This window comes from Archocentrus centrarchus, chromosome 6, assembly GCF_007364275.1.
Source record: "Archocentrus centrarchus isolate MPI-CPG fArcCen1 chromosome 6, fArcCen1, whole genome shotgun sequence".
Taxonomy (NCBI): domain Eukaryota; kingdom Metazoa; phylum Chordata; class Actinopteri; order Cichliformes; family Cichlidae; genus Archocentrus; species Archocentrus centrarchus.
Window position 1 is genome coordinate 15,278,643 of NC_044351.1, and position 12,924 is coordinate 15,291,566.

General features: G+C 42.2%; 2 protein-coding genes across 5 annotated transcripts; one reads left to right on the forward strand and one right to left on the reverse strand.

The window, feature by feature from the left end:
• Positions 1-1,510: 1,510 nt before the first annotated feature.
• ldhbb (lactate dehydrogenase Bb) lies at positions 1,511-9,262 on the forward strand. Of its 4 annotated transcripts, none has more exons than XM_030731302.1 (8): positions 1,511-1,602; positions 3,553-3,689; positions 4,178-4,295; positions 4,497-4,670; positions 4,778-4,951; positions 5,045-5,162; positions 6,588-6,711; positions 8,604-9,262. In XM_030731302.1, exons 2-8 carry the CDS (start codon positions 3,561-3,563, stop codon positions 8,769-8,771), a joined length of 1,005 nt encoding a protein of 334 aa, XP_030587162.1. In that variant the 5' UTR covers positions 1,511-1,602; positions 3,553-3,560; the 3' UTR covers positions 8,772-9,262. The 4 variants fall into 4 exon arrangements, with proteins under 4 accessions (XP_030587162.1, XP_030587161.1, XP_030587158.1 ...); XM_030731301.1 differs by having other exon boundaries at positions 1,527-1,653; XM_030731298.1 differs by lacking the exon at positions 1,511-1,602 and adding an exon at positions 2,321-2,459.
• Positions 9,263-9,667: 405 nt separating this feature from the next.
• LOC115781109 (spexin-like) lies at positions 9,668-11,167 on the reverse strand. Its single transcript, XM_030730529.1, has 6 exons — positions 11,104-11,167; positions 10,567-10,638; positions 10,434-10,479; positions 10,286-10,345; positions 9,852-9,938; positions 9,668-9,769 (listed from the first exon to the last, which is right to left on the reverse strand). The coding sequence occupies exons 2-6, from the start codon at positions 10,627-10,629 to the stop codon at positions 9,711-9,713; spliced, it is 315 nt and encodes a 104-aa protein (XP_030586389.1). The 5' UTR covers positions 10,630-10,638; positions 11,104-11,167; the 3' UTR covers positions 9,668-9,710.
• Between the last annotated feature and the right edge of the window lie 1,757 nt (positions 11,168-12,924).

The window sequence follows — 12,924 nt, forward strand, 5'->3', positions numbered from 1 at the left end:
CCTCCAGACCAGGCTCCAGGATGGCCCTGATAACCCGATCCCAGGTAATGTTATATGCTCCATTGTTTTGTCAGTCGTAGAGGGCTTAGTCTGGCCCCTCACCCAGGACCAATTTAGCTTGGGAGACCCTACCTTCCCTCAGACAAGCTAGATCCTGGAGTCACTCGGTCACACAAACCCCTCCACGCTTATAGAGCAGAAGTTCATGGAAGTGGTTCAGGCACCTCACTAAGATGCCTTCTTCATAAGATGTTTCAGGTATGTCAAGCTGGGTGGAGACCAAGGACATGCTGGAGAGATTATGTCTCTCAGGTGGTTTGGGCGCGCCTTGTTCCCTGAGAAGTGATGGAGGAAGTGGCCGGGGACAGGGTGGTACGGATGTCTCAGCTTTAACTACTGTCTCCAGGACCCAGACCTGGGCAAGTCGTAGAAGATGGATGGATGGATGGCCAGATGGTTGTCATAACCATTTTAATAAGCAATGAAGCATGCGTGTGCATGCATGGCTTTTTAAAGAATGTGCACTTTTCTGCCATGGGTTTCATTTATTTATGCTTATGGCTCCTGGTTTTCTGTAGGAGATTTTAGGCGCATCCCCCTGCTGGCTCACTGGTGTGTGTGCTTGAAGTGTCATCATAACAATCCAGTGGCGAGCTCACTAGTCTAGTCCCACAGTTGAATCACTGAGGATATATTAATTTATTCACTTTTTATTCTGAACATATTTCACATTAGAAGAAAAAGAAGTTAAATAAAAAAAATGATCAGTAAATAAATATCTCAACCTAATTTATGTTGAGATATTATACATTGTATGTACAATCATTGAGAAAGATCTGTCTCACTCACTGACTCTATTTTTCAGTCTTCTTTCCCTCAGGTTCAGTTTTTCTAAAGCTAATATTTTGTTATGGCCTTTTCATTTTTCCACCCATCCATACAAAAGGAAAACCCCCGGGCAGATGGTGGATTCAAACCCAGGACCTTCGTGCTGCCCTTTTTTTTATGTTTATCCATCTAAATCTTTGAACATCACATATCACTCTTACTGATTCCATCAGAGTGATGTGAATATTGCACTGACACTAAAATTCAGGGTTGTTTTCTGCTTTTTATTTAATTGTTGCTAATTCCATCCACAAAGACTAGCTAGAGGGATAAAACCACAAGACAAAATCATCTGGAATCATTTTCATATGGAAGTCATTCTATATGACTTCCATATGAAAATGATTCCATATGGAAGTCATTCTGCTCTGTTAAAACAGTGCAGTGGCCCTTTATTGGACTTTCACTGGTTCACTGAAGCATCTCTTTGCATTTTAAGATGAAGTCACCCACTGAATATAGGAAATAAATGTAACAATATTCTCTGCAAAAATAATTGTTATAATTCAGTTTTATGTTTTTGAAATTAGCAGCCACTTTTTATTATTTAACAGGGAGTGTCAGTGAACAATGTACCAGCTGACTGGGGTGGCTGACAAAGTGCCAAAATGAGCCTGTGCAGGGGATGGAGAGGCTTAGTCACTTAAATCCAGCAGGCTGCAGGCTGACAGCACAGCAGGAAGAGGAGTAGCCGCACCGTACAGCGCAACAGTGGTGAGTCTCACTGTAGCTCCAGGAGTTATACTCGGACGCTCAAGAAAACAGGTGAACTGCTGTGCTTTTGTGTTGTGTAGACGGTATCATTTTATCCTCAAAATATATTTTTGTGGTGAAAATTGTGTGCGAGTTGATAACAGCTGAACACCTTCAGCTTTGTTTTACATCCGTCCTCCTCATTCTCACTTTAGTGCTCATGTTCGTTTTGGGGGTTTGGTCTGTTTTAGTATGTGTAAGTCACATTTACTTTAAAGTCTGTTTGTCCACAAGATATAAATTGGAGTTGTGTTTACAGTGGATTTTGACAACTGCCTTTCTCCAGATGCAAAGTACCTTCTCAGTCTTGTGGGACTTTCTTTTAACAATAAATGAAAACTTGTGTAGTGTTTTCTTCTTAATGCGTGTTGTGGTCTGGTGTTAATTACCAAGAAAAGTTAGAAGAGAAAACTCTGTAATTACCCCTTTAGGTTTTGTCATTATCTGTTCATCATCTCCAGACGATAAAATCTTCCTTCTCCTCAGGGACTGTTTGGGTTCAAGTTCAAGGGCGACTTAACTTTTTTCAAACATTTCATATCACAGCTGACTAGTCCACTGTGTTGGCATGAAACCCTCGAGTACCAATCATGCTTTTACTGCATGAACAGGCAGTTATGAAAACTGCTGCCCCCCTTCCCTCCCCAGTGACCTTGGATGCTAAGCCACCTCATTAACTGCTCACATTCACATGCTTGGAGAGCATGGTGCTTTCAGTTGGTAATCCACCTTCAGTCTGGGCTAATGAATGGACAGTTTCAGCACTGCACTTTCAATCGGAACATATATCCAGTCCCTCATGCCTGCTTTTAGCGATGGTAGGGATGTTAATGTTTATCTCTTGATGGTTGTTAAATTACATGTAATTATTTAACAGCGGCATTATTTCAGATACATTATACGCCAGTGCTTGATGCTCTGTTTATCTAGAGAGATAAAGCAGGTAACCTTAATTTTAGACTAAATTATTAAGGCTTTTAAATAGAAATAAGTTGTTATTGTTCTTTTGAGACCTCCCATTAGAGGTGAGGTGCAGCAGATGGAAGCAGCGTTAAGGGATTACAGTAACTCCTTTAATAGTCTGCAGTCAGTCAGTCGAGTTTGGCATCCGATTATACTGCTGTGCCCTCCTTTTGGGGAGGAGGGTGGAGGGAGAGAAGAGGAGAGGAGCTCTGTGCAGCTAACAGCTCCTCCATCTGGCCCTGAGTCACATGAGCTCTGTACGACTGCTGCAGCTGACCAGATACCTGCCTGGATTGCACAAACGGTGACGGAGGGAGGTGTTGTGGATGCAGGGGGTACGCAGCTCTGTGGGAACACGCTTAGTTATCCATTCAGGTTGCCATGCTGATTACATGGTGGTATTTATACCTTACAGCGCGGAGCTTCGCAGAACAATGCAAGTATTGCTGCTATTTTTGTGTCTGGCTGCATGTCGTTTCAAGGTGAACTCTCTGCTTGGAGATAATGTGTGGGACAGAGCTCAGTCAGTGGGTTTTCATTCATCCACCCAGACAGGGGGCCGAGGCAGAGGAGTGTGATCAACCCAGCTTGTATGTCAGAATAAAAAAAAAGCAGATTTTCTGAAAATTGATAGAAAGGTGGAGAATGGAAAACGAAGAGCCCAAACATTTTTTTGTCTGAATCCCGATTGCTTTCTACAAAATTGCTGGAAAGGGAAAGAAGGATGTGGGTGTTCAAGAAGTCATTTTCTTCTGTGCTGCTGTGTCAGGCTTGAGTTAAAGATCCCTCTGCACTGATTTATTTATGAGGTTTGAGCATGCAAAGCTGCATGCAGGACAGTATCCTACTGTGTCTGTGTAAAATCCCATATGCAATGATTGAAAAGGCCGACATGTATTACCTAACCGGAAACAGTCATCCCTTTCTTTTTTTATTTACACCTTTCAGCACTGAAAATGGCTTCAGTCCTGCAGAAGCTGATCACTCCACTGTTCAGCGGCCCGCCTGAGCCTCCCAGGAATAAAGTTACAGTGGTGGGTGTGGGCCAGGTTGGCATGGCCTGTGCTATCAGCATCCTGCTCAAGGTAAGAGTCTCACTGGTTCTGCTTCTGCTCAGATTACTGTGCTGCCTGCTGGTGTCACAGGATGGGGTCATACTCAAGATCTTCCTAGATTGCCACGAGATTACTGATCTCTTGGTGTCTGATCTGACCGTTATCCCCCTTACTGTACTTGTTAAGGAGGAAGCGTGTGCTGTATTTGTCATCAAAAAGGGAAGAACTTAAGTGACTTTCTCCTGAAGCTGTTCAGCTTGACTTTATTTTCTTTTACTTAAATTTACTTAAATCTGTTATGGTATGTCTTGCTTTATCTTAACTGGATTTGAGGCAGATGTTAGACTGAACTACCCATCATAACACAATGATTTGAGTCATTTTGCTTAAAACAGAATAGCTTCAAGTTATTTTTCCAACTAGTCCTAATGGCAACAAGCAAGTTGTACTGGTCAGTGGTTTACTGTGAGTACAAGCAGCGATGTGTGGATTTGTTTGACCTCGCCTGATATGTGCAGGAGCTGGCTGATGAGCTGGCACTGGTGGATGTGGTGGAGGACAAGCTGAAAGGAGAGATGATGGACCTGCAGCATGGCAGTCTCTTTCTCAAAACCCCCAAAATAGTTGCAGATAAAGGCAAGTTCATATCCTGGACACACACAAGCACTCAATCTCATAACTCAGCCTTAGTTTTAATTAACAGTGTTTCATTATTTACACGGGGCAGCTAACTGGGGAGTTCTTTAAATATTTCCCACCTCTACATAGGTCTGAAGTAGAATTTGACCCCGAGCACCGATTTTAAACCCAAACTGACCTCCATTTCTTGTATTTCAGATTATTCAGTTACAGCTAACTCCCGCATCGTTGTGGTGACTGCTGGAGTCCGTCAGCAGGAAGGGGAGAGCAGGCTGAACCTCGTCCAGAGAAACGTCAACATCTTTAAGCACATCGTCCCCCAGATTGTCCGATACAGCCCCGACTGCATCATCATTGTTGTTTCCAACCCAGGTTCACTCAACCACACAGCTCTTCAGTCTCTGTTTTTTCACTCACACATGAAGTTGTGCAGTATTCACTTTTAACACTTCAAATCTCTCTCTCTCTGTCTCTGACAGTCGACATACTGACTTATGTGACCTGGAAGCTGAGCGGCCTCCCGAAGCACCGTGTCATCGGCAGCGGCACCAACTTGGACTCCGCACGCTTCCGCTTCCTGATGGCCGACACACTGGGGATCCACCCAAGCAGCTTCAATGGATGGATCCTGGGAGAGCACGGAGACACAAGTGGTGAGGATACTGTAGGCAGTAATTGTGTAAGGTGTGTGTGTGTGTGTGGGTGTGGGTGTGGGTGAATGCTGATGGTTTCAACCTGTGTTATAGTGCCTGTGTGGAGTGGAACAAACGTGGCTGGAGTCAACCTGCAGACGTTAAACCCTGATATTGGCACTGACAATGATGATGAAAACTGGAAAGAGACCCACAAGAAGGTGGTGGACAGGTAGGCTGGAGGTCACCTAACTGTCCTTTACTGTTGTTGTCTCTTGCTGTACAATCACATTGAATATTTTTCAGCATATTTTTTTCTTCATTTTTCATTTTCATTTCATCATTGAATACTATAAGCTTGTTTTGATTACTCAGGCCTCTTATTGCCACCCATAACATGTGCCAAATAAGTACAGGCATGAATATAATGCTGTGACTTTTCTGGAAATTACATTTTTGAGATGATCTTATGAACAGAGCCTTTAACCTTGTCTCTGTCTGATTCTCATGGTACGCCCTTGATGAGCAAGTCAATGACAAAGTGACAGTCAACGTGCTCTCCCTTTCCTAAAGCCTCCGCACCATGCCAGCAATGAGCCGCACCCTATTGGACGAACACCCTCACATGGGTCAGATTTCAAACTGAAGCCAGCGTGTTAGCTCATTTCCACACTTTCTCTTAAATTCTGAAAACAGTCAGGCCAAAGGTCTGTCTTTCTTTCATGTTGGGTCAACAGCAGCCAGTTTCAAACATTTTCTGGAGCTTCACAATGCATCAGCACCTCGACTTCACTGAGTCAACACCACGTTACTCCAAATGCAATGTTGTGCTGCCAGAATACAGTGCATGACTGGCTGTTTAGACAACACACGGATCAGACAGTCACTGCCTCAGCTCACTTATCCCTCTCTCTTAATTAATTTTGGTGACTACACCCAGTTCCTTGCATTTCCACTTAGGTAGGTAGGTACTTTATTGACCCCGCAAGGGAAATTTCTGTGTTAGCACAACAGGAAAACACTACAGTCTACAACAAATAACCAACAAAGCTAAAGTGCCACAGGCACATAGTGAGGGCCCTATAACTAGGAGAGGGTGTAAAAATATAAAGCAGTGATTAAAAAAATGCTGTGTATGTATATGGAGGAGTGGTGTCCTAGAGCAGAAGAAGAGGGCCCTTGAGCAAGGTCCTTAACCCCCCCAGGTTGCTCCCCAGGCGCTTTCTAGCTGCCCCCTGCTCCACATGTTGTGCTGTGCTACATACTGCATGTGTGATGGGTTAAATGCAAGGACTGAATTTCACTGCATGTATATGTATGTGACAAATAAAGTTGTTAAAAAGAAAGAAAGAAAAGACATAAAAATTAAGTTAGTTAAGGAAGAGTAATAGTAAGAATGACACTGGGCAAGAGAGTAGTTTCAAGATGCACTATAGCAGAACTGACTCTGGTCACCACTGTTTCAGTGGAAAAGAAGTATCTGTTGCTCAAAAAGCTGCCATAGTGAGAGAAAATCTGCTAATAATAGTGTTGTTGTTTGATGAATTTATTTTTAAGTTTACTTTTATCCCTTCATTTGGATTTCTAAAGAAATTAGATCATTAAACAGTCTGACAGCTCCACAGTCCAAACATATTTTTTGTGTCGCATCTCTTAGTGCCTACGAGGTGATCAAACTGAAGGGTTACACCAACTGGGCCATCGGTCTCAGTGTAGCCGACTTGACAGAGAGTCTCATGAGGAACATGAACAGGATTCATCCTGTCTCCACCATGGTGAAGGTAAGAGATGCTCATATGCATTCACTCATTAAAGAATTTCCCTAATCTGGAATATGCTAAGTACAGTTATCTCAAAAAAAAAACTAAAGGAACACTTTGAAAACACATCAGTTCTCAATGGGGAAAAAAATAATGCTGGATATCTGTACTGATATGGAATGGGTAACATGTTAGGAAGGAAAGGATGCCACATCATTTGATACCAATGAAAATTATCAACCTACAGAGGGATAAATTTAAAGACAGCCCAAAAATCAAAGTGAAAAAAAAAATATGTAGCAGGCTAGTCCATTTTTCCAGTACTCAGTAGTTTGTATGGCCCCCACATGCTTGTATGCATGCCTGACAGCATTTGGGCATGTTCCTAATAAGGTGATGGATGGTGTAATGGAGGATCTCCTCTCAGATCTGGAACAGGGCATCACTAAGTTCATAGACAGTCTGAAGTGCAGCCTGGCAGCTTCAGATCAACCAAAATATAATGTCCCAGAGGTGTTCTACTGGATTTAGGTCAGGCAAGCATGGGGGCCAGTCAGTGGTATCAGTTCCTTCATCCTCCAGGAACTGCCTGCATACTCTCGCCAAATGAGGCCAGGCATTGTCATGAACTATGAGGAACCCAGGACCCACTGCACCAGCGTAGGGTCTGACAATGGGTCCAAGGATTTCATCCTGATACCTAATGGCAGTCAAGGTGCCTCCATGGATATGCCTCCCCAGACTATCGCTGATCCATCACCAAACTGGTCGTGCTGAATGATGTTACAGGCAGTATAACGTTCTCCATGACGTCTCCAGACCCTTTCACATCTGTAACATGTGCTCAGGGTGAACCTGCTCTCATCCATGAAAAGCACATGGCACCAGTGGTGGACCTGCCAATTTTGGTATTCTGTAGCAAATGCTAATCGAGCTCCACAGTGCCAGGCAGTGACCACAGGGCCACCTTGGTCCACCCTCGTGAAGTCTGTTTCTGATTGTTTGGTCAGAGACAAGCACACTAGTGGCCTGCTGGAGGTCACTTTGTAGGGCTCTAGCAGTGCTCATCCTGTTCTTTCTTGCACAAAGGAGCAGATATCGGTCCTGCTGATGGATTAAGGACCTTCTACGGCCCTGTCCAGTTTTCCTAGAGTAACTGCCTGTCTCCTGGAATCTCCTCCATGTTCTTGAGACTGTGCTAGGAGACACAGCAAACATATTGATGTGCCATCCTGGAAGAGTGGGACTACATGTGCAACCTCTGTAGGGTCCAGGCATCACCTCATGCTACCAGTAGTGACCCTAGCCAAATGCAAAACCAGTGAAAAAACAGCCAGAAAAGATGAGGAGGGAAAAAATGTCAGTAGGCTCTACCTGTAAAACCCTTCCTGTGCTGGGGGTATGTCTCATTGTTGCTCCTCTAGTGCACCTGTTCTTAATTTCATTAACAACAAAGCAGCTGAAACTGATTAACAACCCCCTCTGCTAATTAACTGACCAGATCAATATCCAAAAAGTTTAACTGACTTGATGTTATACCTTTCATTTTTTTATACCCCTCACCTACATTGATCTCTGACCTCAGGAAGCACTTTATGTCTCAGTCGCTAGTTTGACATCTTACTGAATATAACATGAGGTTCATTTTGTAAATTATGGTCCTCATAAGTATAAGCTTTTTTTTTGTCACATGGTAGTAAACTGAGTGTCTCTGGAGTTTGGACTGTTGCATAAAACAACTGTTATTTTTTTACAGTATCTGCAGGTAAAAACGTTGTTTTTTCCAATATAATAAATGATCAGCTACACTTAAATTGATTTAACTGCTTTCCCTCTAGTTCCCACTCTCTGTCCAGTCTTTGTTATGACTCTAAGTCCATCCACATAAAGACAGTGTGCTTCAACATCAACAGGGCATGTACGGGATCAGTGACGAGGTTTACCTGAGTCTGCCCTGCGTGTTGAACAACGGGGGCGTGGCTAGCGTGGTCAACATGACCCTGACAGATGAGGAGGTGGCCCAGCTGCAGGCCAGCGCTAACACACTTTGGGATATCCAGAAGGACTTGCAGAACGTCTAACCTGCCGGCAGGGGGCGCCATAGCTACATCTTCCTGACTACTCTTGACCAACAGCATCACTGTGCCGTCACACCCGACAGCTTCCCCCCTCTGCACCTTCAGCCCGCTGCACTTTATAGATTCACAGATGTTTGGAGGGGTTTAATCCAGACAGATTTAGCTGTAGGAGTCAGTTTGTGCACTTCTGCTTGCCGGAGACCAAAATGTGACGCCAACGATGAGTGAGACACTCTGACTCATTTGTCCTCAGCTGTGTTGCACCGGGGAACCACGTGTCACTCATGTTGCTTTGACACCTAATAAAGCAAGTTGGGGCTTAAATAAGAAGTGCAGTATTTTAGTTCTTCATTGTTTCTAGTGTGATGTCGAAATCTGTGATCATGCGCTGGCTTTTGCTGACAGTGAAGAGCAGAGTGATAGATGTGGCCTTAGTTTGAAAAACATGGTTCAATAAAATAAATAATGAGTGTAACCTCATTATTTAACTGGAATGTGTGTATTTTCTGAATTATTAATTGATGTTAATCCCTGTTAATTGATGAACTCCATCTGATCCTGGTATTCTTACTTACCTCCGACATGACTCAGCGACCTCTGTGAAGACAATGTGATGATGCATGACTGATAGTTTGTCATCCTGGTGTTGATTCATGGTGTGAATGAGTGAATGGCATAATCGTTGCCTGGAGCTTTTCTCCTTTTTTCAGTAGTTGACAGGGATGAGTGTAAAAGCAAATCCCTCCATGTTTCACATGAGGACAGCAAAGGGATAACATAAATCAGAGTGTAACAGCTTGCAGACAGGGTATATTTATTTCTTTTGCACATTGCATTACAAGCAAACTCAAATTTGCAACATGTAGAAAAACACAGTGATAACAATGAAATCAGCAACCATTTAAGAAACAGAAAAATTTAGAAGTGGTCTCTGATGAATCTTCACAAGTAGGTTATATTCACCTCCTGATTGTTCAGGTAATGATTCGGATTGCCTGCATCTGAGGATTAATAAATCAATAAATCATTTTTAAACTCTGGCAGGATCAGGCAGGCTGTTGGTGATGACTTCCAAGGTTTTACCTTCTACTACAGCTCGCTGCAGGAGTTCCAGAAGAATGGATAAAACCAAAGACGATCCCGGGCCATTGCTGCTCTGGTTGTGAGTCCCTGCAGAGATGCAGAGCAGGAATACAGTATTTGGAAAAGAAACAAGAAACTGCAACCAATGCATGTCCAAGAAAGAGAAAGAGAGAAAAGCTAGATTGGCTGTTTTTGTCTTCCCTCTGAAAGCTGAGATAAACACCTGAGATCAAGCTGATGCTATTGATCATTTGCAGCAGAACTCATTAATAAGAGTAATTGGAGTTAAGTCTGCAGATAGGAATGCCACAAAGTTGCTCAAAGCACTGGCAACAAGCCATCACTCCAGGCATGGTAGTAAAATGGTTTATGCAGAGTGAAAGTGGAATTTATTTCCATCATATCACACCAGCAGAGCTGCATCATTCACACACCTGATTGAAAAGCGCCTTCCTCCTCTCTTCTGGTGCGCTCCAAAAATGAGCGGTGTCCCTCTGTAAAAGAGCAACACTCAATATTTTTTTGATTTGAAAAGACATCTTAAATCTGTGTGACTCTTTGCCACTGTTAATGCATTCTTACGTGCTCCTTTTAGGTATAAGATCGCCTGAGGAGTCCAGTTTCTCCTCTGAAAAATGGAAAAAGGAAATAATGTTCCAGTTCATGCTGATCAGGTGGAGAAAAAAAATGATATTATTAATCAGCTCTCACTCACCTGTGGAGCAGTCCAACACTGAGAAACCAGTGAGAACAAAAGCAGCGTGACTATTAGAGGCATTGTTGAACTCTGCAGTAGAACAAGAGGAAAAAATATACGTCTTTTTCTGAATAGTATAACTTTCAAAATACATTCATACGGCACAGATCTCTCTACTTTTTGTTAAGCAGTTTAGATGTAAACATGTAATTTTGGTGGTTTATAACACTATAATGAATCTGTAGAAGCAGATTTAAGTATATGTCAATGTATTTTTAGCAACTAAACTCCTGAACACATAATTGTGAGCTGTTCAATGAGCCAATACTGAATGAGAACAGGTTACATGTTCTCTGTCCACCTCGTGTTATGAACTGTTCATATTTTGCTCATGAATAGTACAAATGTTCATTTTTACATTTACACTGGAACTATAATAACATCAAAGTGAATTAAATTTTTCATTTATTTCTAAACCCTTTGACATTTTAAGAAAATTCAACTTATAAAACAGCAATAGCGTAACTAAGTAGCAGAAGAAGAAGAAACGCTTACCGTTAACTTTACTGGTTGCGCTCTCCTGCAGGCTGGAGCTGGTTTAAATGTTTGATTAATGCTGCTCTGCCACTGCAGTCGCATCATTTAGGAGAAAAAACTGATGAGGCTGGCAGGTATCTTAATCACCTCACACCTTCTTCTCCAGACTGACGGGTGCTGTTAAGGCTGTCGCTGCACATTAATCGCACACACATGAGAGCCATTCAAACTTTTAGAGCAGCAGCAGCGGCAGAGTGTCTTCACAGGGTCACTACGGGACGACGACACCGGTGAGATTTTATGAATGAAGCTGATGTGATGAGCAGTGAGTAGGTGGTGGGTGCGGAAGCCTGCAGGAGGCCCGAGGCTGAGAATCAGTCTGTTAATGCTTTCCACAAAAAGATAAGATAATCCTTTATTAGTCCCACAGTGGGGAAACTTTAAGGAAACTGCGTAAGTTATGTGCATGGAAACAATCTTCAGAAGAAAGGCACTTTCATATGTTTTGTGACAACAAGGACAACCGTAGTTTTATTTCCCCATAACTCATTTTCTTATTTTGGAAATTCCACATCCACGAGAGCCAGAAGAAGAAGCTGACTTCAAACCAAATTTTGCATAAATATTGCACCACATTGAGAGTCATAAAGAATAAGAAGGCAATGAAAACCTAAGCTTATTTGCATTCATTCATTGCTTATCCTTTATAGTGGTGCTCTAGTGTAAAAGTTAACACGTGAAAGACCCCCCCCCGACCCCAGCCCTCAAATCCAGCAGCAAAGACAAATCCCTGTGAAGGGCATCCATCACAATTCACAGGCTGTTGCCCATAAAACAGCAAATGTAACCCTGACTACAATTTGGGAGGAGACCCATTAGGTGATCATTGTGTGTAGCAGTGCTCGCTCACAGGGGGGTTGTGCAGTTGTTGGGTTTTCTCTCTATTATTGTAGGGTCTTTGCCTTACAATATAAAGCAACTTGAGGCAACTGCTATTGTGAATTTGTGTTATATAAATAAAACTGAATTAAATTGTAGGTTTTGCTAAAATCAGACAATACTGCAGGAATGTGAATGGACGGATGCCTTGCCATGGCTTAAGTTCATTAGTCCTTCAGCCAGATGAGCTAAAATAGATACATATTAATATATTTTGCAACCAATAATAATTTTAATGACTGGAAGTAGATACATTTAAATAATAGTTTATTTGTTTTAAAAAGATAATTAGGCCTTTACTATCATGACACACACTGGCAATTAATATTTCAAAAGCAAATATAAGTAGTTAAATGAAAAATGTTTGATCTATTAAGTGTAGAGTCATGTGATCCAGGCTGGTTTGGTATGAACATTAAAATATTGATAATGTTTGAATCTCAGGCAGCCACTCACAATACATGCTTACTAAGTATTAAAAAGAAGTATTAATCCACTCATTGCTAGATATAAAGTATCCACTTAGAAGCCAACATTACATTTCCTCCCACTTCTGATATGAATGCAGTGCCTTCGCTTGAAGACGATGAATTTGCACCAAAGTATGAGGATGTGGGTTTCACATACATGAGGAGCGGGAGCCAGGATCAGCTGAAATCTAACAAGAGGACCTTGAATTTGTCATTTTTGTTTAAACTGTTTTATAAATTTCATACAAATCTAAATCACTGTGTGGATGACCGGTACACACTGAGTATAAATGTATTATCATTTTCATATCATGTGTTATCTATGCTGTCACAGTGGTTGATGCTCTCACATATTAAATCTGGCCAGTGTTTGGTTATTTGGCGCCACACCAAAGTCACTTTGAAGACAGCAGCTTACTGCAAGTGGGTG

Excerpts from the sequence above, each read along its gene's own strand:
- ldhbb (XM_030731298.1), top strand. The coding sequence starts at position 2,390 with ATGGACAGTTTCAGCACTGCACTTTCAATCGGAACATATATCCAGTCC. Across the intron at positions 2,460-3,552 it reads CATGCCTGCTTTTAGCGATG|CACTGAAAATGGCTTCAGTC; the intron begins GTAGGGATGTTA and ends TACACCTTTCAG. Across the intron at positions 3,690-4,177 it reads CTATCAGCATCCTGCTCAAG|GAGCTGGCTGATGAGCTGGC; the intron begins GTAAGAGTCTCA and ends TGATATGTGCAG.
- LOC115781109 (XM_030730529.1), bottom strand. The coding sequence starts at position 10,629 with ATGCCTCTAATAGTCACGCTGCTTTTGTTCTCACTGGTTTCTCAGTGT. Across the intron at positions 10,346-10,433 it reads CTTATACCTAAAAGGAGCAC|AGGGACACCGCTCATTTTTG; the intron begins GTAAGAATGCAT and ends GCTCTTTTACAG. Across the intron at positions 9,770-9,851 it reads GCAGCGAGCTGTAGTAGAAG|ATGCAGGCAATCCGAATCAT; the intron begins GTAAAACCTTGG and ends ATTAATCCTCAG.